The sequence below is a fragment of the Scomber japonicus genome, chromosome 17 (genome assembly GCF_027409825.1).
Source record: "Scomber japonicus isolate fScoJap1 chromosome 17, fScoJap1.pri, whole genome shotgun sequence".
NCBI lineage: Eukaryota > Metazoa > Chordata > Actinopteri > Scombriformes > Scombridae > Scomber > Scomber japonicus.
The window spans coordinates 4,186,033-4,206,749 of NC_070594.1; the positions used below are offsets into that span (position 1 = coordinate 4,186,033).

The window sequence follows — 20,717 nt, forward strand, 5'->3', positions numbered from 1 at the left end:
AATAATAACTTTACTGCATTCACAGATAAATGTAAAGCACTGATATATACTGTGATCAAAGACTGCTGTAATGAAACCTCTACTACAATCTTCATTTGTTTTAGCAGGTGTGAATGACGCTTCTGTCACACACAAAAAACTGTGAAATCCAAAATTACTAAAAATTAGGTAGTGCAGATGAAAATTAGCTAGTAGCTAAATGTGATACAAAGCAACTTTTCTTTTTTTTCTTTAGATTCATACAAATGTAAATTATTCCTGATATAAATTAAATTAATGAACTAAACTAAGTAAATAGAATAACTACAGTATGTCCATTAACTTAAAGCTGTGAACACAACTAACTGAAAAATAAACATGGTTTGCACTCACAACATTTCAAACAACTGAAGAACATCAATGGCAACTGATATTATTTCCGCTATAAACAACAATAATACAAATTGTATAATATTCTTATTTGAAGAACTAGACTACTAATTTACACTGATTTATAATACTAATCAGTAATCACATCTAGACTTACACAGCCTTTCTGCAGTTCCTCACAGCTGGGATCAGTCTCCGTTGTCCTTCCTGTGTTGTGTTGTACTTCTTCAGGTTCAACTCATCCAGAACCTCCTCTGACATCTGCAGCATGTAGGCCAGAGCTGAGCAGTGGATATCAGAGAGTTTCTTCTTTGATCTGTTCTCTGACTTCAGGAACTCTTGAATCTCCTGATGTACTGAGCGGTCGTTCATCTCCATCAGACAGTGGAAGATGTTGATGCTTCTGTCAGGAGAGATATCAAATTTGTTCATCTCCTTTAGGTTGTTGATGACTCTCTGGATGATTTCTGGACTGTTGTCTGTCTGACCCAGAAGGCCTCCTAGAAGACTCTGGTTGGACTCCAGAGAGAGGCCATGAAGGAAGCGGACAAACAGGTCCATGTGGCCATTTTTACTTTGGAGAGATTTCTCCATGGCTCCTTTCAGGAAGTCATCCAGTGATGAGTCACTGTAGTCTTGTCCCAGGAGGTCCTTCAGTACCTCTGTGTTCCTGCTGGTGTAACAGTGGTACATGTAGACTGCAGCCAGAAACTCCTGAACAGTCAGATGAACAAAGCTGTAGACTGCTTTCTGGAAGCTCACTCTCTCTCTTTTAAGGATCTGTGTACAAACTCCTGATAACACCGATGCCTCTGTGACATCAAGACCACACTGCTCCAGGTCTTCTTGGTAGAACAGGATGTTTCCTTCCTGCAGTTGTTCAAACGCCAGCCTCCCCAGCTTCAGAAGAACTTCGCTGTCAGCCTCCATCAGCTCCTCTGGACTCGTCTCATGTCCATCATCATACTTGTTCTTCCTCCTCTTTGTCTGAACCAACAGGAAGTGTGAGTACATGTCAGTCAGGGTTTTGGGCAGCTCTCCTCTCTGGTCTGGAGTCAACATGTGGTCCAGAACTGTAGCAGTGATCCAGCAGAAGACTGGGATGTGACACATGATGTGGAGGCTCCTGGATGTCTTGATGTGTGAGATGATTCTGCTGGACTGCTCTTCATCACTGAATCTCCTCCTGAAGTACTCCTCCTTCTGGTCATCAGTGAAGCCTTGTACTTCTGTTACCCTGTCCACATATGAAGGAGGGATCTGATTGGCTGCTGCAGGTCGGGAAGTTATCCAGATGAGAGCCGAGGGAAGCAGCTTCCCCTTGATGATGTTTGTCAACAGCACGCTGACTGATGACTTCTGTGTGACATCAGACACGGCCTCACTGTTGTTGAAATCCAGTGAAAGTCTGCTTTCATCCAGGCCGTCAAAGATGAACAACACTTTACAGACAGCGAGCTTCTCTGCTGTGAGCTTCTGTAATGTTGGATAGAAAACATGGATCAGCATGATCAGACTGTACTGTTCATCTTTGATCAAGTTCAGCGCCCTGAACGAGAACTGAATCAGCAGACTGATATCTTGGTTTTCGAAGCGCTGTGCCCAGTCCAGAGTGAACTTCTGCACTAAGAAGGTTTTTCCAACGCCAGCGATGCCATTCATCAGAACAACTCTGATGTGTTTCTGTTGGTCCGGTAAGACTTTAAAAATGTCCTGACACTTGATTGGAGTGTCATGGAGGGTCTTCATCTTGGAAGCTGTTTCAAGCTGCCACACCTCATGTTGGGTATTAAACTCTTCAGTCTGTCCCTCTGTGATGTGGACCTCAGTGAAGATGCTGTTGACGAGGATTTCACTCCCTGCTTCATCAGTTCCTTGAGTCACACATTCACATGTGCTGCTCAGACTGATCTGATGTTCATCTAAAACCTCCTGCAGATCACTTTCTGGTGAAAGAGAAGAAAAAATGGTATAATTCAAAAGAAATCAGTGTGATAGTTAATGTTCAGCAGGACAGAGGAGGTAGATTCCTGTTTCAGAGATGATGACATCAGCAGACAGATCTTCAGCCTTACTTTGTACAACGCTGGTCTGACTGTCTGCAGTCCAGGTCTTGTTGTGGCTCTTTCTCCACACTGGGGGCAGGAGGAGTCTCCAGATGAAGCAGACTGGTTCCAGTATGAGGTGATGCACCGTTTGCAGAACCAGTGTCCACAGCTGGTAGAGACTGTATCCTTCAGGACGTCCTGAACACATTCTTTATGACACATTACATTAGTGGAGGCCAACCAACAGCTCACAAGATGCATTCAAGTCTTTCCCCGCTTAAACAGCCCAGACTGTCAGTACTTGGACATTTGTTTTGTTCTTCAGACTCTGAGCATCAGCACTACATTCAATTTGAAATGAAATAATATAATAGAAAATTGCCAGGGTTCAAAGGTAATTAGATAAACACAACAATGAACCACAGAAGAAGAAGAAGTAGAAGAAGAAAAAGAGAAGAAGAAGAAGAAGAAGAAGACGACTAAACCCTTAGGAAATATCACACTGGGTTATCTACTAATCTTTTTACTGGAAAATCAAATACCAATAGCAGCCATGTCTCTGTCTCTGGTTCACATGAACAAGTTATGTTTATCTGACTGATTCATCTTCAGGTGAGTTTACAGTAGAAACAGTCTCTTACTTTGTATCTGAGGATCCAGGTTCATCACTGAAGAATGGAGGATAACCTTTAGACTGGTCACTCTTCATAGACAGACAGCTGGATATTACAGATTCTGCTTGCTGTCTGTAGAAACAACAAGAGTCATTCATTAGTTCATCATGTCATCATTAGTTATTACAGATGTAAGATGAAACATGGTGCAGGGTCATGATTTAATAATGCCAAATGGTTATCCTTCCGTATGTTCTAAACATTTTTTCTACAGCTGCAAACTGGATATGCACCAATCAGCCAAAACATTAAAATCACTAACAGGCAAAGTGAATAACAATGATTATCTTATTAAAATGGCACCTGTCAAGGGGTGGGATATATTAGGCAGCCAGGGTTGATGTTTTGGAAGCAGGAAGAATTTGCAAGTGTGAGGATCTGAGAAACTAATAAGGGGTGGGTCAGAGCATCTCCAGTATGCAGTGGTCAGTACTCATCAAAAGTGGTCCGAAGATGGACAACCAATGACCCTGCAACAGGGTTATGGGTGTAAAAGACTCACTTATGCATGTGGGAAGCAAGGGCTACTGTTGTATAAATTGCAAAACAAAAGCTGTAAATTCTGGCTATAATAGACAGGTGTGCATCACAGCTTGGAGTGCCCATGCTGAGTCCCCTCCACCGCTAAAAAGCTCCTACAATGGGTACGTGAGCATCAGAACTGGGCCATGGAGAATGGGAGAAAGTGACCTGGTCTGATGAATCACGTTTTCTTTTACACCATGTGGATGGCTAAGTGCATGTGCATCATTTACCTGGGTAAGAGATGGCACCAAGATCGGACTATGGGAATAGGGCAAGCCGGGGGAAGCAGTTTGATGCTCCAAGCAATGCTAACCTAAACTTTGTTGCAGACCAAGCACACACCCCCATGGCAACAGTATTCAGTGATTTCACCAGAATAATGCACTCTGCCACACTGAAAAAAATGTTCAGGAATGATTTGAAGAAAAAGCGTTCAAGTGTTGCCTTGGCATCCAAATTCCCCAGATCTCAATTCAATCAAGTGTCTAAGGGATGTGCTGGAAAAACAAGTCTGACCCATAAAGGTCCCACCTCGCAACTTACAGGACTCAAAGGACCTGCTGCTACTATCTTGGTGCTAGACACCTGTGTACACCTTCAGAAGTCTTTTGGAGTCCACCCATTGTTGGATCGGTCAATAGAAACAGTCTCTTACTTTGTGTCTGAGGGTCCAGGTTCATTACTGAAGTTTGGACCATCACTTTTAGACCAGTCACTCTTCATAGACAGACAACTGGATATTACAGACTCTGCTCCGTCCTCCTCTTCCTCTGAATTCTTCATCTTCTGGAGTCTGAGAGGTAAACCAGTAACGCTGGAGACACACACACACACACACACACACACACACACACACACACACACACACACACACACACACACACACACACACACACAGTATAATAAATCCAGCCCTGCCTCTCACATTAGCAGCTTCTTATTAGTTTACATGACTTTAACTACAACCATGTGTATTTTCTAGTCATCACAAAGAGAAACTTTGACTCTGGTTTAAATCCAACAAACAGATTCACATAAACATCTGTGTCATTCTTAATGTGACTTCTCTCTATTTAGACAGAACCAGTGTGTCACGTTTCATCGCTCTGAGGACACAGAAACAAGGAAAAGAAAAAAAAATGTTGAAAGATATCAACACAGTGACCTCAAATTAATAATTAACTTAACAATTAATCTGAAAAATAATCAGCATATTGAACAGTAATGACAATAATAATTTGCAGCCCTGATATTAACACTCACCTGCCTCAGACTAGTGTGTTGACTTTAAAATGGAGTGTGAAGAAAGACTGAATACTTTCACTTTCTCTCCCTGTTTGCTCCTCCTGCCTCCTTGTTTACTGTCAGGCAGAGACCAAGCCTCTAGCTGAGCAGGAAATCATCTGAGTTATCACTTCCTAACACATTTCCCCCAAATACACAGGATTATATATTGATAACAGAGGTGCAGAACCTCTACAGGGAAACATGGCCTTATATACTGTACTGTAGATTTAGAAGTGTTTTTGTTTGGACAGTATATACACTGTTAATAAATAGTTTCTAACACACTATACGTTATAAGCAAGTATAAATGTTTATTAATGTATTTGTCAACTACTATAACTCTTCTTGTTGGCACCAATATCTGGATTCTTATTTTATTTATGTATTTATTTACCTGTTCATTTATTTATAAAGGACTGGACACATATATACACATATATACATATTTTTGTAAATGCACCAGAGTTAACCAAGAGACTACTTTAAATATATGAGATTTAAAATGACATCATTAAAATTACAAAGTCATTGATATCCTTTATAAATATGTAAAGCACTAATAAAAAAATAAGAGGATATTACTAATAGAAAATAATATATCATACAGGACATTTACTGCAGCATGTTGTCAGGTATTAATTTAATTTAGACATGTGACACAGAAACACATGATTCAATAAATGCAAAACAAAGAAATGACAAATCTTGATGTTAGTAGACACACTGTGACTTCTCCCTGTTCTCCTCCTTCTGTAAACACACTTTGACCTCATTCTGCTCTGTTGACTTAACACAAACTAAATACTTTCACATTGACTCCAAACCTGTTGGCTCCTGCCCTTTCTTCTTTACTGTAATTGTATGTGTGTATGTACGTATCTATATACCTATCTATTATGTACTCTTGTAAATAATGTCACACTTATTTTTATTGTTCTTTATTCTTTTTTATTGCTGCTCTTCTGTTCTATTTTATTGTCCACTCGCAGCTGTAATAATGCCAATTTCCCCATTGCAGGACAAATAAAGGAATAGCTTGTCTTGTCTTGTCTTATCTTATCTTATTAACCCATCTTATAACCCCAGGACAAAGGTGAGGTCGATCCTCACGTAAGACCTGGTCTAAATGTTAATGTTATTAGGTTTAGGTCCAGTTTAGGGATTTGGTTGCGATGTTTAAGGTTAGGGTAAGGGGCTAATGGATGCATCATGTCTATTAGGTTTCTCACAAGGTATAAAGACAAACATGTTTGTTTGTATTTGGTTTTTCTCATGTGGATATAAATCACATTTATAACTGCCTTTACTGCCTAACTGTCCTCCTCCCATTGTTCTTTACTGGAAGGGTTAGGGTTGTTAATATTCTACACACATTAACTTTAAAGTCAGAGAAAGACTATAGTCATTGTTCAATACTGATAAATGACCCATAACTATGGAGTATACTGAACATTTATCTCCTGTAAACTCAAAATGAAACCATCTCACTGAATCATCTTCAGGTCAGTTTACAGTAGAAACAGTCTCTTACTTTGTGTCTGAGGGTCCAGGTTCATTACTGAAGTAAGGAGCATGACCTCTAGACCGGTCACTCTTCATAGACAGACAGCTGGATATTACAGACTCTGCTCCGTCCTCCTCTTCCTCTGAATCCTTCATCTTCTGGAGTCTGAGAGGTAAACCAGTAACACTGGAGACACACACACACACACACACACACAGTATAATAAACCCAATACATGCCTTTAACTCAACCATGTGTGTTTTCTAGTCATCACAAAGATAAACTTTCACTCTGGTTTAAATCCAACAAACAGACTTCACATAAACATCGGTGTCGTTCTTAACCAGTGGTCAAGCAGTCGCCCCTGCCCTTCAAAAAGTCTGTGCACTCCACTGTTCTTAACTGTGACTTCTCTCTATTCAGAGCTCAGCATTAAGTCACATTACATCGCTGTGATGACGCAGAAGCCACGGAAAGAAGAGAAACAATATTTGAAGATATCAACACTATGATTTCAAATGTTTCTGAATCCGTTGAATCAACTAAACAAACCATCTGATTAGTAATGTATATATTGCTCGCTAAATTCCTTGCAGCGATATTAACACTCACCTGCCTCAGCTTGCTGTTTCCCGCCTTCTGCTCTGTTGACTATAAAAGAATGACTGAATACTTTCACCTTTAGTCCCTAACTGTTGGTTCCTCCTCCCATTGTTTTTAATTGGACATCACATCTACCTCTGTGTGTGTGTGTGTGTGTGTGTGTGTGTGTGTGTGTGTGTGTGTGTGTACGTGCATACGTGTGTGTGTGGTTTCTTCATGGCTGAACAGTAGGCGAGAATGTTGAGTTTCAGGAAATTTGAAGCGGAGGTCAAGTCTCTAACTGAACAAGAAATCCCCTGAATTACCACATAGCTCACACACATAATACAAGACATGAAAAACAAAGAAACAAGGAATATTAATAGAAATAGGGACACAATGAAACAACATTAGTCGACACTGACTGAAACATGCAAAGTAGAAGCGCAGACATAAAAATGACAAACTACATAAAACATATAATTAACTCTGCTGTGATAAAAGAAACTCATGTTCAGGTACATGAGGACAGACTGGCTGCTGTATAAACACATCAGGAATGACAATATAGTAAAACACAGGTGTAAAAATATGTCTTCATACAAGAAAATGATCATTGCTCATAAATACTGTACATTAATAAATATTTAAAATGTCATTATATCGGCTTAAAACTACATTACAGAGTTTGAGATTCTGTATTTTTAATGAGTTTACAGTCATGTCTCTGTGTCTTTGATCTATATATGTTTTAAATATTTATTGTTCACCTTCAGCGGCTGCCTCTTGTGTTTTGTCCTCATTATATTAAAGCTGAACAAATATATGTAAAATGTAATGTATGTGCAGTCTGATACACAGTCAGATTCCACTTTGTCATCATTAAAGAAATGTAAGTCTGGAAAATGATGAATTAATGGACAACACTGAATCAAACTATATTGTTACATCCTGTTGTAGCTCGTGTTTTATTTTGAAAGTTATTCTCCCTTTGTGTACTTTGTTAGTTTTACTTCCTGTGTTTCCCCTGCCTTAGTTGATTTGCCTCATGTGTTTCACCTGTCTTGTTTCACTCACCTGTGTCCTGGTATTCATCACTGTATTATTTATCAAAAAGTGGATTAGCCTTTTTTTTCTATTTAAATACTTCACACTTGACATCAGTTATTAGCTGGAAAACCAGAACAAGTTCATTTATTTCCACAGATATTTCTGCAGTTAGAATTCGGTCTTTGTTTATGTGAAGCCCACTAATGTGTGTTCACATTTGTGGATATTGGCTGAATATTAGTTGGTTAAAACAAGCTTTATAGATTGTACATTATAAACTATTATAACTGTAAAAAGGTTTATTTCTGGCACAGACGCAGGATATGCAGTCGCCATGTTCCTGCCAGTAGGAGGCACTGTGAGACTGTGGTTTGTCTGAATCCCGCTGTTTTCCCTCATAACCGAGGATTTGTCTACCGTGTCATCCTTTGTTTTCTTCTATTTCAGGTATGTGGTATGCGAAAACTTAACAGAAGTTGCTGTTACTGATGCGTTAATGTTTAAGGACAATTTTGCATTAGGCACAAGTTTGTTCATGAGCCATAAGGTAGTTTATCCAGTGTCGACGTCCGCCGACAAACACCGCGCCGTGCTCCGTTGTTGTTAGCATCTAATCGTAGAAAGCTACTGTGGGCTGCACGAATCCTTTCTTTTGGTTTAATGCATACAGTAGTAAGCTCCTTGATTTATTTTTTGCTATGTTTAAAGGTTTATATTGGTGTAGAATTGGATTAAAACTAGCTAACGAGAAATGACTGAAATATTGAAAATTCATGTTTAAATGCAAAAACATGCTAGTTAAAAAAGGTTAAAAGCTTGTGTCTATTTACATGCTACTGTGAAACATGCAAGTCCAGGAAATACTTTGCAGTATTCACTTAAAGGTACATTTAAAGTGCAACAATGACCAGTGTTAAGCTGGAAGATGGAAAAGTGACATGAAGATGATAGTGTGACAATATGTGTTTATTTTGGTTTGATAGTATGCTTTGCAGTGTGTTTTATGAACACTGAAATATGAATAAAGAGACAATACATATAACATGATGCTGAGTAAATATTAAAATGGAAAGTATTTACAGTACAGTGAGTGACATTCTTAAAATAATGTCCAAAATTACCCCTTTAATGTTGATAAAACACATCATTATTTGTACTGTGCTGCTCTGTCTGTAATAAAACAGCGACGTCTCACTCTCTCCCAGCAGTAATCCTTCTCCTGCTGAAAGTCACAGTCCATTCTCTGATTCTGAGACGCTTGATAAATATGGGTCCAGGGTCAAAGTACTGTTTTTTTCTGCATCAAACAGCTCATGTATAACAAATCTGCAAAGTGCTGACTTAAGTGAAGATGACAAAATCCAGATCCAGAGCCCAGTCCAGATGGATCATCAGGGTCCAGCTGATCCTCTCTCACCACTCCTGGATGTTTACTCACACTCTGACAGAGATCACAGATTCCTCCACCTGATGAGAGAAAAAAAACCAACCAAGATCATAAGTCAGTGAGCACCACCAAGTCTGTTTCACTGAAGTACACAGAAGAAATTAAGTGATGAGAGTCATGAACACATCAGTACTCCAGCCAGTGATTTGCAGGCTGCAGTCAGACTGATCTTAGAGCTCTGACAAACTGATGAACTGATCAATTGTTTAGTGTTGTAGGGCTAATCTTGTAAGGCTGTCAACTGTAATCCAGCTTTATTTCCTGCACACGTCAACACAACAACAACAGTCATCTGACTCCAACTCTCTACTGACCTCAGAGTCTCTAGTCTACAGTCTGGAATCTTCTTAAGATCAAACAGCAGCTTCACATCTGAATCCAGCAGGCTGTTGTCACTCAGATCCAGCTCTCTCAGATGGGAGGGGTTGAACATCAGAGCTGAGGCCAGAGACGCACAGCTGATCTCTGACAAACTGCAGCCTGTCAATCTGAATAAAGAATAAATGATGTCACTTTAGAAGACAAAGTTCATGACTGAAATCATTCATTGTTTCTTAATCTGTCCAGCCTTATAAACAATGTAAACTGATTTGCCATTGATGCAAGCAGTATTTAAGTCACAGTTCAAATTAAAATGGAATTTTCTAACAAGACAAACAGCGTTTTACATTTCATTCTCAAAGTCTTAACCTGTCGTATACTGTCCTGTTGTTTCTGGGTGAATTATCCAGTGTTTTTTCCTTGTTATATGAAGAATTTAAATGTGTAGCTCAACATTGCTTTGACACAGTCAACGAACTAAACCACTGAAGAAGAAAATAGACTACAGATCATTAAGATATTCTGTGCGAATCAGCATAGATAGATAGATAGATAGATAGATGCCCCGTCACTATGATGTTATCATTGTAAAGTCTGATGGCTATGTGACGCCCACTATGTGTTGTCACAGGGTATTTTGTTTGACATGATTTACATCTGCCTGTACCCTAAAATAGTCAGTGAAAATTGTTTTCTTAAGACAAGGATTGACACTTGTTATGTGCACCTTAGACCACTGGGTGGCACTGTGGGACTGTGGCCGATAGTGAGTAGCTCCGTTTTCCTCTCATAACGCCAGAGAACAGCCACATCTCCGGTGTTTTATTTTGTTTTCCTGACTTTCAGGTTGGTGCCAAACTTACTGTAAGTTATGTAAGTTATGTGTCATCAAGCACGCACGTTTTAGTAATTGTAAAAGCCGTTATTGAAAGGAGAAGGTTTGTTTACATTAGTGTAACGGCGGCAATGCTAGGCTGTTAGCAGCTAATAGCTCTGTAAACCCCCGTATATCCTACTTTGTTCTACTTTTTGTTGATATTGTGGCTTATCTGGCTCCACCATTGCATTAGGTCATGTTATTATCTATTGTTTGAATGTGTAACCAAGCTGAATTATTTTGGTTCTGTGTATTTGTGAAATTGTGTAAGGTTAATGGTGTTTAGTTCACTTCCTTTCCTGTGTCTGTAAATAATAATCAGCTGGATAAGAAGAGTATTCTCAGAAATGAAGTTACTGCTTAAAGGGTGATATGTTCAGATGAAACTACTGAGGGAATGTATGGAAAAGTTGTTATTTGATATATGTGTTTAAGATGATATGTGTTTCTGTGAAAACGGGACATTGAATATGATTATACAAGATATTACAAATGCACTGGTTGAAAAATGTGGTTAATAATGTTCAATAAACGCCAGACGACCTGGAAGAGAACAGCCATATCTCCGGTGTTTTATTTTGTTTTCCTGACATTCAGGTCAAGGCCTTTTAACTGCTACATTGGTGCTGTCCAGTGGTACCTGTAACAGCTACAGTATATGTCTGCAGTTTATTGTCACCACAACTGTCAGCACAGAAGTAAAAAAATTGTGTCTGACCTTAGAGTCTCCAGTCTACAGTGTGGGCTTGTCAGAAAACCACACAGTAGATTCAATCCTGATTCCTGCAGCTTGTTTCCACCGAGATCCAGCTCTCTCAGATGGGAGGGGTTGTACTTCAGAGCTGAGGCCAGAGAAGCACAGCTGATCTCTGACAAACTGCAGTCCCACAATCTGAAAAAAAGAATAAATAATGTCACTTTAGAAGACAAATTCATGCTTGAAAACGTTCAATGTTTCATAATCTGTTCAGAGCTAAAGATGGTTTACTGTAGAAGTTTAGAAAATGGAAACTACAAACAGATTAACCCAACAGGATAAAAACTGTCAAATACAAACAGTGAAAAAGAGCTCTCATTAATATTACTGACAACATGCTGCTACTTCAATAAAGACTGAAAGACATAGAAAAAAAATTAATTCTACAGATTTGTGTTCATGCAAATCATGAAAATTATGAACCAACATTTAAGTGAAGGATTTGAATTCAATATATAAATTAGAAACTACCAAAGTTACAACCAGTGAACCAACCTCAGAGTCTTCAGTCTACAGTTTGGACTCTGCAGTCCAGCAGACAGACGCTTCACACCTGAATCAGACAGGTTGTTGTTGCTCAGGTCCAGATCTGTCAGATGAGGGTTGGACTTCAGCGCTGAGGCCACAACTTCACAGTGAGTCTCTGAGAGTCCACAATAAGAAAGTCTGTAAGAACACAAAATTATAGCATGTTATCATTACAGAAGACACTATATTTATTTTAAGTATTTGTTAACAAAAGAATTTGACAGTCCACTGTCAGAGTCAAACCACAGATGTTGCAGTTATATGGAAGCTGTACCAACTAGTAAACTAATCTCTGTGGTTGAATGAAAGACTAATTTTCAGCACTCTCTCTTATACCTGCAGACTTTATCTTTGTTTTTCTTATCTTGTAGATGCTCAAGTGGCTAAAGAACATCTGTGACTGAATGTAACTGAAATATTATTTCAGCTAAAAACAGTAGAACACTATTTTAACAATAATAATAGTTTTATATTATTTACATTTTAAGAACTAAGCTATTAATCTACACTGATGTACAATCATGTCAGGACTTACTGAGCCTTTCTGCAGTTCCTCACAGCTGGAATCAGTCTCCGTCGTCCCTCCTGCGATGTTTTGTAATTGTGCAAGTCCAACTCATCCAGAACCTCCTCTGACATCTGCAGCATGTAGGCCAGAGCTGAGCAGTGGATCACTGAGAGTTTCTTCTTTGATCTGTTCTCTGATTTCAGGAATTCTTGAATCTCCTGGTGTACTGAGCGGTCATTCATCTCCATCAGACAGTGGAAGATGTTGATGCTTCTGTCAGGGGAGATTTCATCATTGTTCATCTCCTTCAAGTTGTTGATGGCTCTCTGCATGATTTCTGGACTGTTCTTTGTCTGACCCAGCAGGCTTCCTAAGAGACTCTGGTTGGACTCCAGAGAGAGGCCATGAAGGAAGCGAACAAACAGGTCAAGGTGGCCATTTTTACTTTGCAGAGATTTCTCCATGGCTCTCTTCAGGAAGTCATCCAGTGAGGAGCAGCTATCATTGTTTCTGACATGAGAAGAAATCTTCTCAAACAGAGACTTTGGTTTTGATTCCCTGTGTTTGTAGTCTTCTCCCAGGAAGTCCTTCAGTACCTCTGTGTTCCTGCTGGTGTAACAGTGGTACATGTAGACTGCAGCCAGAAACTCCTGAATGCTCAGATGAACAAAGCTGTAGACTGTTTTCTTGAAGATTGCCCCCTGTCTTTTGAAGATCTCTGAACAAAATCCTGATAACACAGACACCTCTGTGACATCCAGACCACACTGCTCCAGGTCTTCTTGGTAGAACATGATGTTTCCTTTCTCCAGTTGTTCAAATGCCAGCCTCCCCAGCTTCAGAAGAAGTTTCCTGTCACCCTTCGTCAGCTCCTGTGGACTCGTCTCATGTCCCTCATCATACTTGCTCTTCTTCCTCTTTGTCTGAACCAGCAGGAAGTGTGAGTACAGGTCAGTCAGAGTCTTGGGCAGCTCTCCTCTCTGGTCTGTAGTCAACATGTGGTCCAGAACTGTAGCAGTGATCCAGCAGAAGACTGGCATGTGACACATGATGTGGAGGCTCCTGGATGTCTTGATGTGTGAGATGATTCTGCTGGACTGCTTTTCATCCCTGAATCTCCTCCTGAAGTACTCCTCCTTCTGGGCGTCAGTGAAGCCTTGTACTTCTGTTACTCTGTCCACACATGAAGGAGGGATCTGATTGGCTGCTGCAGGTCTGGAAGTTATCCAGATGAGAGCTGATGGAAGCAGCTTCCCCTTGATGAGGTTTGTCAACAGCACGTTGACTGATGACTTCTGTGTGACATCAGACACAACCTTCCTGTTGTTGAAATCCAGTGAAAGTCTGCTTTCATCCAGGCCGTCAAAGATGAACAACACTTTACAGACAGCGAGCATCTCTGCTGTGAGCTTCTGTAATGTTGGATAGAAAACATGGATCAGCATGATCAGACTGTACTTCTCATCTTTGATCAAGTTCAGCGCCCTGAACGAAAACAAAATCAGCAGACTGATATTTTGGTTTTCGGAGCGCTGTGCCCAGTCCAGAGTGAACTTCTGCACTAAGAAGGTTTTTCCAACGCCAGCGACGCCGTTCATCAGAACGACTCTGATGTGTTTCTGTTGGTCAGGTAAGGCTTTAAAGATGTCGTGACACTTGATTGGAGTGTCATGGAGGGTCCTCATCTTGGAAGCTGTTTCAAGCTGCCTCACTTCATGTTGGGTATTAACCTCTTCACTCTGTCCCTCTGTGATGTGGACCTCAGTGAAGATGCTGATGAGGATGATTTCACTTCCTGCTTCATCAGTTCCTTGAGTCACACGTTCACATGTGCTGCTCAGACTGATCTGATGTTCATCTAAAACCTCCTGCAGACCACTTTCTGCTGAAAGAGAAGAAGAAAAGGTATAATTAACGATACCTCTCTTCTCTAAAGAAAGAGAAGAGATTCCTGTCCTGTTTTCAGAGACGATGACATCAGCAGACAGATCTTCAGTCTTACTTTGTACAGTGCTGGTCTGACTGTCTCTCTGCAGTCCAGGTTCTGGTCTGGTTCTGGGTCTTTCTGCACACTGGGGACAGGAGAAGTCTCCTGATGAAGCAGACTGGTCCCGGTATGAGGTGATGCACTGTCTACAGAACAAGTGTCCACAGCTGGTAGAGACTGTATCCTTCAGGACATCCTGACACAAAGAGCAGTAGAACAGCCGCTCCACAGAAACATCCCTCCTCTTCCTCTCTCTGTGGACATGAACACAGTATTTATGACACATTACATTAGTGGAGACCAACAGCTCACAAGTTGAATGCAGCTATTTCCTCAATAAACAGTCCAGACTGTCATTTTTTGGACAGGTTCCTTTGTTCCTCAGACTCTGAGCTTCAGCAATACTTTCAATGTGAACAGGAATAGTATGAACTACAATTGCAAGGGTTAAAAAGAAAAGCTAGTAAACATGGATGCTAACAAAACAGGGTTTAAAATGCTTAATTCATAAACTGGCTTTGCAAATGTTTCATGAGGGAGGAAAGTGGATACAAAACATTGAAATAGACCACAGTGATATACACAATGTGTTTTGTAAGAGAGTCAATAGGTTAAAAAAAAAGTAAACATGACTTTTGTGTTTGTTTAATAATAAAAAACTCCATCGGGCTCCTTTAAACTAATCTGAGCTATTTAAAGTCGATTAGAGAAAAATAACAGACTGCTTCTTTACTCCATTTAACCTGCAGTCCTTTAATAAATGAGGACAGACACAATTTGACATGTTACTAAATCCTTAGTAAATATCACTCTGATCTAACTCTTTTTTTAATGGACAACCAAACACCAATACCAGTCCATTCTCTCTGTGTGGTTAACATTTACATGAAGATCTGATGTAGATTACAGCTGCATGGAATGGATTTCTTTCCCCTGTTCATATTTACACTCAACCTTCATGAAACCATCTCACTGAATCATCTTCAGGTCAGTTTACAGTAGAAATAGTCTCTTTGATTTGGTTGTGATGTTTAAGGTAAGGGTGAGGGGCTAATGGATGCATCATGTCTATTAGGATCCTCATAATGTATAAAGATAAACACATGGTGTTTATGAGCATGTTTGTACTTTGTTTTTCTCATGTGGATATAAAAGATGTTTATGACTGCCTTTACTGCCTAACTGTCTTCCTCCAATTGTTCTTTACTGGAAGTGTGTGTGTGTGTGTGTGTGTGTGTGTGTGTGTGTGTGTGTGTGTGTGTGTGTGTGTTTTGTATTGTATTCTATACACATTAACTTTAAAGTCAGCAAAAGACTGTAGTCATTGTTCAATACTGATAAATGACCCAGAACTCTGAATGAATATGGAATATACTGAACATTTATCTCCTGTAAACTCAAAATGAAAACATCTCACTGAATCATCTTCAGGTCAGTTTACAGTAGAAACAGTCTCTTACTTTGTGTCTGAGGGTCCAGGTTCATCACTGAAGTTTGGACCATCACCTATAGAGCGGTCACTCTTCATAGACAGACAGCTGGATGTTACAGACTCTGCTCTCTGTCTGTAGAAACAACAATTGTTTTACACATATTAGTTTTTATAAAGAGCACATGTAACATGAAACATGTCACAAAGTCATGATTGAACAAAGACAACAGTTATGCTCATATCTCCATTTGCATTTCTAAATATTTTATCTGCATCTGCAAACTGGATATATTTGTAAGACTTAAAAATCTACAAAACATTCTGTCTAACTGATTTCTATATAAGTTTATATTACAGTTAATTTACTAAAAGCTAAACTAAAGACTCTGCTGCCTGATGCTGGACTGTCAGATTAATATGTGCATGTTGGTTGTGGCAACTGAAAAATATTACAGAACAGCAATCAAGCAGTCTTTCCTAATAATTAAAACTATTAAAGAAAAAATTATGTCACTGGTCAAACACCAAAAAGATTGGTGATTGAATTTAAAAAATATACAATCATAAAAGACAATTGTTGTAATGTAGATTATCTATCAAATCACATTCAATAAATATTATGTCATTTTACAGTAGTGTAACGGCTGGTGAGTGTGGACCCAGTTGCAAGAAGGGGAAGCGAGGCAGAGGTACAAAGTCCAGTAAGGCAAGTTTTTTAATCCAAGAGGAGGCAGGTGGTCATACACGAAAAAACAAACCGGTCTTACACAAGAAACAAACAGGAATAATGCAAGAAAGCAAGTACACAGGGTAACAAAGACAATCTGGCAAGGAAGACATGGTTGGGGGGGCGGGGTTATATACACACAGGAAGGCAAGACACAGGTGAAACAAATAGATAATCAACTAAGGCGGGAAAAAAGAACAAAGAGGGGAAGTAAAACTGACAGCACAAGGGAAGACTAGACTTTCAAAATAAAACAGGAAGTGTACAACACAACATAAAATACAGAGTCTGACAAGTAGAAACAATGTTCATTTAGTCGTCACTCTTCATAGACAAGTTTTACACATTTCTTATAAATAACCGATATAAACACATACAACTCATCACCAGTTCATCATAACGGCTGATTGTGTTCATAATTCAGTTTTAACTTTTTATTTACAGCTGAAAACAGATGTGAGATGTGTAAACACTGTGAATGACTATGACACACATCCTGAACATAAATATCCTGTAAACTCACTGTTTGTAAAGCCTGATGCTTCATGCTTGTATGTATTTGACTTCAAAATAAACATCTGTATCATTCTTAACTGTGACTTCTGTCTATTTTAACCCTCGTGTCATCCTCCCGGGTCAAATTGACCCCGTCTCTTTTGACTGTTCCTACTTTATTTCCTTCTTCCCTCTTTCTTTAAATTTTCCTTCCTTCCTTCTTCCTCTCCTCCCCTCTTTCTTTGCTTCCTCCTCCTTCCATCCTTCCTTCCTTCCTTCCTTCCTCCCTCCTTATTCCTTCCTTCCTCCCTCCTTACTCCTTTCCTTTCTTCCTTCCTTCCTTCCTCTTCTTCCTTCCTTCCTTCCTTCCTTCCTTCCTCCCTTCCTTCTCTCCTTGCTTCCTTCCTCTTTTCCTCCTTACTCCTGTCCTTCCTTGACCTGAGGACAACAGGAGGGTTAACTGAACCAGTGTGTCACGTTACATCGCTGTGAGGACGCAGGAAACCAGGAAATGAAAAAAGAAAACAACATTTGAAGACATCAACAGTTTAATCAACTAAACATTTAATCTGAAAAATAATCAGCAGATTGAATGATAATAACTGATAGTACTGTATACTTTGACTGTTACTCCCTACCTATTGTGAACACACGCACGCACACACACACACACACATCATTTCCAGTAAAGACAACAAGTAGGGGGCAAAGGTGAAATCTAATCTAATCAGCTTTATTCATAAATGTTTTATGATGAAAATCTGGCACACACACAGGCATGCAAAACTAAACCCAACCATAACACTAAACTATCTTTAAAGTGCTGGTTTTCAACTGGAATTGGAAACATGAATATATTAACTTTCATTGATGGAAAATATGACAACATTTTATATAACGGGTAGAAAAGAGTCAATAAAATCCACTCATCTGATGATTTAACCATTTCACTTTACCCCCAGGCATCTTAACAAACATGAAATATCCACATTTACTTTACTGAAACACAAGATACCACATCAATCTGCTGTATTTTCATGATGTATTGATTATGGAAAAAAAGTAGAATGATCAGAGGGAAAAGTTCAAATAGTTTAAAATAAAGTACATTACCTACATTGTGAATTGATAATAAATACATAAAACAGTCTCTCACTTTGTGTCTGAGGGTCCAGGTTCATTACTGAAGGCTGGAGGAAAACCTCTAGACCGGTCACTCTTCATAGATGGACAGCTGGATATTAGAGACTTTGCTCCGTCCTCCTCTTCCTCCTCTTCCTTCATCTTCTGGAGTGTGAGAGGTAAACACACTGGAGACACACATATACAGTATAACAGACCCAGTCCTGCTTCTCACATTAGTAGCTTCTTATTAGTCATTCTTAATGTGACTTCTTTCTATTTTAACTGAACGAGTGTGTCTCGTTACATCACTGTGAGGACGCAGAAACCAGGAAATGAAAAGAGGGAATAATATTTAAAACTATCACCACTGTGATTTCATATTTTTCTGGCACAGTTTAAGCAACTAAAGGATTAATCTGAAAAATAAGCAGAGTGATCAATAATGTCAGTAATTATTGTTTGCAGCAATATCAACACTCACCTGCCTCAGACTTGCTGTTTTCCTCCTTCTGCTGTTGACGTTAAACAGGACTGATTTCCACCTTTACTCCCTAGTGTGAGTCTGTCTGTGTGTGTGTGTGTGTGTGTATGTCTGTCTGTCTCTGTGCGTGTGCGTGTGCTACAATAAGGCTGCAGACTTACTGTCACCTTCACTCCCTACCTGTTGTGTTTTTGGTTAATATATCACCAATACAACACAAGGTTAACTTTAACATGATGGTTATTTTTTTATTGTTATTTTGATCCACAGTTACTCACAACAAGCTTTACCTAAAAACTATAACATACAATGTTACAAAATGATGTAATAAGATGTTTAATTTTAATTAATTAGACTGTTAAATATTAATATTTTTAAAGAATCATAGGCAGAATTTTCTTAAATCTTGGGGTAAACTGTAATTTATTAGTTGTGTTATGCACATGAACAAGGACACAGTGGTGAAACATTTGTCATATACTTTTTTTACAATGCAAAAAAAATAAACGAATGAAATCTGCCTCAAAAGGGAAAAAAACACCACTCAACAATGTGTTTTTTTTCCTCCCGTTCCTTCAGTTGGATGTTTGAGTTTCTCTGTGCAGAATAATGCTTGTGCAGAGTTTGTTTTCACATTCATCTACTGAAGGAAGAAAGTTTCTCTGAGCTCAGTGAAAATCTAATTTGAAGTGGTTGGCATTATCACAACTAATTTGGAGTCAATCTTGGTCCAATATTCAACTTAAACAAATGTGGAATCTTGAAGTCACAAATACTGAGAATGGACTTTACAGTGAAGGAGACACTTTGTGCCCCGCAGTTAAACTTCTGAGATTAAAAATATATTTGCATGTTCATAATTCTGGATTTTTCAATGAGGGAGGAGATGTCATTTTAAGGCTTTTAACATAGTAAATATACTTTTTTTTAGCAGACAAATCATATCAAACACACATTATTGTTTCAATAAATGTCAATGTACATGTCTGGAGAGGATCTTTAATTATTTAATTCTTATCCATCCAGACGAACTTGAAGAAATTAAGGATATAAATCCATAAAATATACATTGTCTTCAATCCTGGTACAAACAAAGCCATTTCTCTTGAGGAAAACAAACATCTTTCCATCATTAAATCTGCCTGTTTCTATAGTTAATAAACATGTAACTTTACACACAGAGATCTTTAACTCTTATTGTGTTTTTCATGAAACAACACAAATGTTGATAAGCAGAATAAAACAGTTCATTGTGTCTACACCAGTATTAGTGATCAGAAGCCCCACAGAATACTGTAAATACTGTGGAATGAAACACATCCTGGGTTAATCCAGCTGAACAGTTTTAGAATTCAGAGGAAACCAAGTGACAAAGCTTCATCCATCTTCGGACTCGTCTGACTTGTTATTCCTCATAAATCAAGCGACAGACAATAAGATTATATACAGTAACACTTCCACCTGCCACTGACTTCAACCACTGAACATGAGTTTTCAGATAAACACAAGTTCATAGGAAAGAAAATGATACCTGGTTTAATATTAATACTACATAAAATATTATATTATGTTTTAACGGAGGTTAAGTGAAAACTCTGGGTTTGTTCACCCTGAAATGAAGGAAACTGGGTTTTCTGTACAAGAACAGAGACAACTTAAACTCTGTTACTATGGTAACTGACTCTGTAAAGTTAATCAGACATGCTGTTTCATCTTTTCAATCATTCAGTCAGTATCAACTAATTACAAGAGGTTTACTCTTGTAAACTCTTGTACATTCTGCAATTACCAATTTTATGTGTATTATTGCACATAATGTACAAACTTGCTTTAGACAGAAAGGATCAATACATGATAATCACATAGTGTGAAACTGAAACATCATTCCTATAATATTGGATATTATATGGTCATATTTCTGAGTGGTTTGAAAGTGAGTTTTTAAACAAGGTGCATATTCTTAACATGTTAAGTCTACAGAAAAACAAACAAT

At 38.8% G+C, this 20,717-nt stretch overlaps 1 protein-coding gene across 1 annotated transcript in view; it reads right to left on the reverse strand.

The window, feature by feature from the left end:
* Positions 1-18,406, reverse strand: part of LOC128377486 (uncharacterized) — a 37,000-nt gene extending 18,594 nt beyond the window's left edge. The window contains 5 exon segments of the mRNA XM_053337438.1: positions 527-2,311; positions 14,464-14,718; positions 15,925-16,029; positions 16,275-16,289; positions 18,275-18,406. Coding sequence (XP_053193413.1) covers positions 527-2,311; positions 14,464-14,718; positions 15,925-16,029; positions 16,275-16,289; positions 18,275-18,402 — 2,288 coding nt within the window. The 5' untranslated portion in view covers positions 18,403-18,406.
* Positions 18,407-20,717: the final 2,311 nt, after the last annotated feature.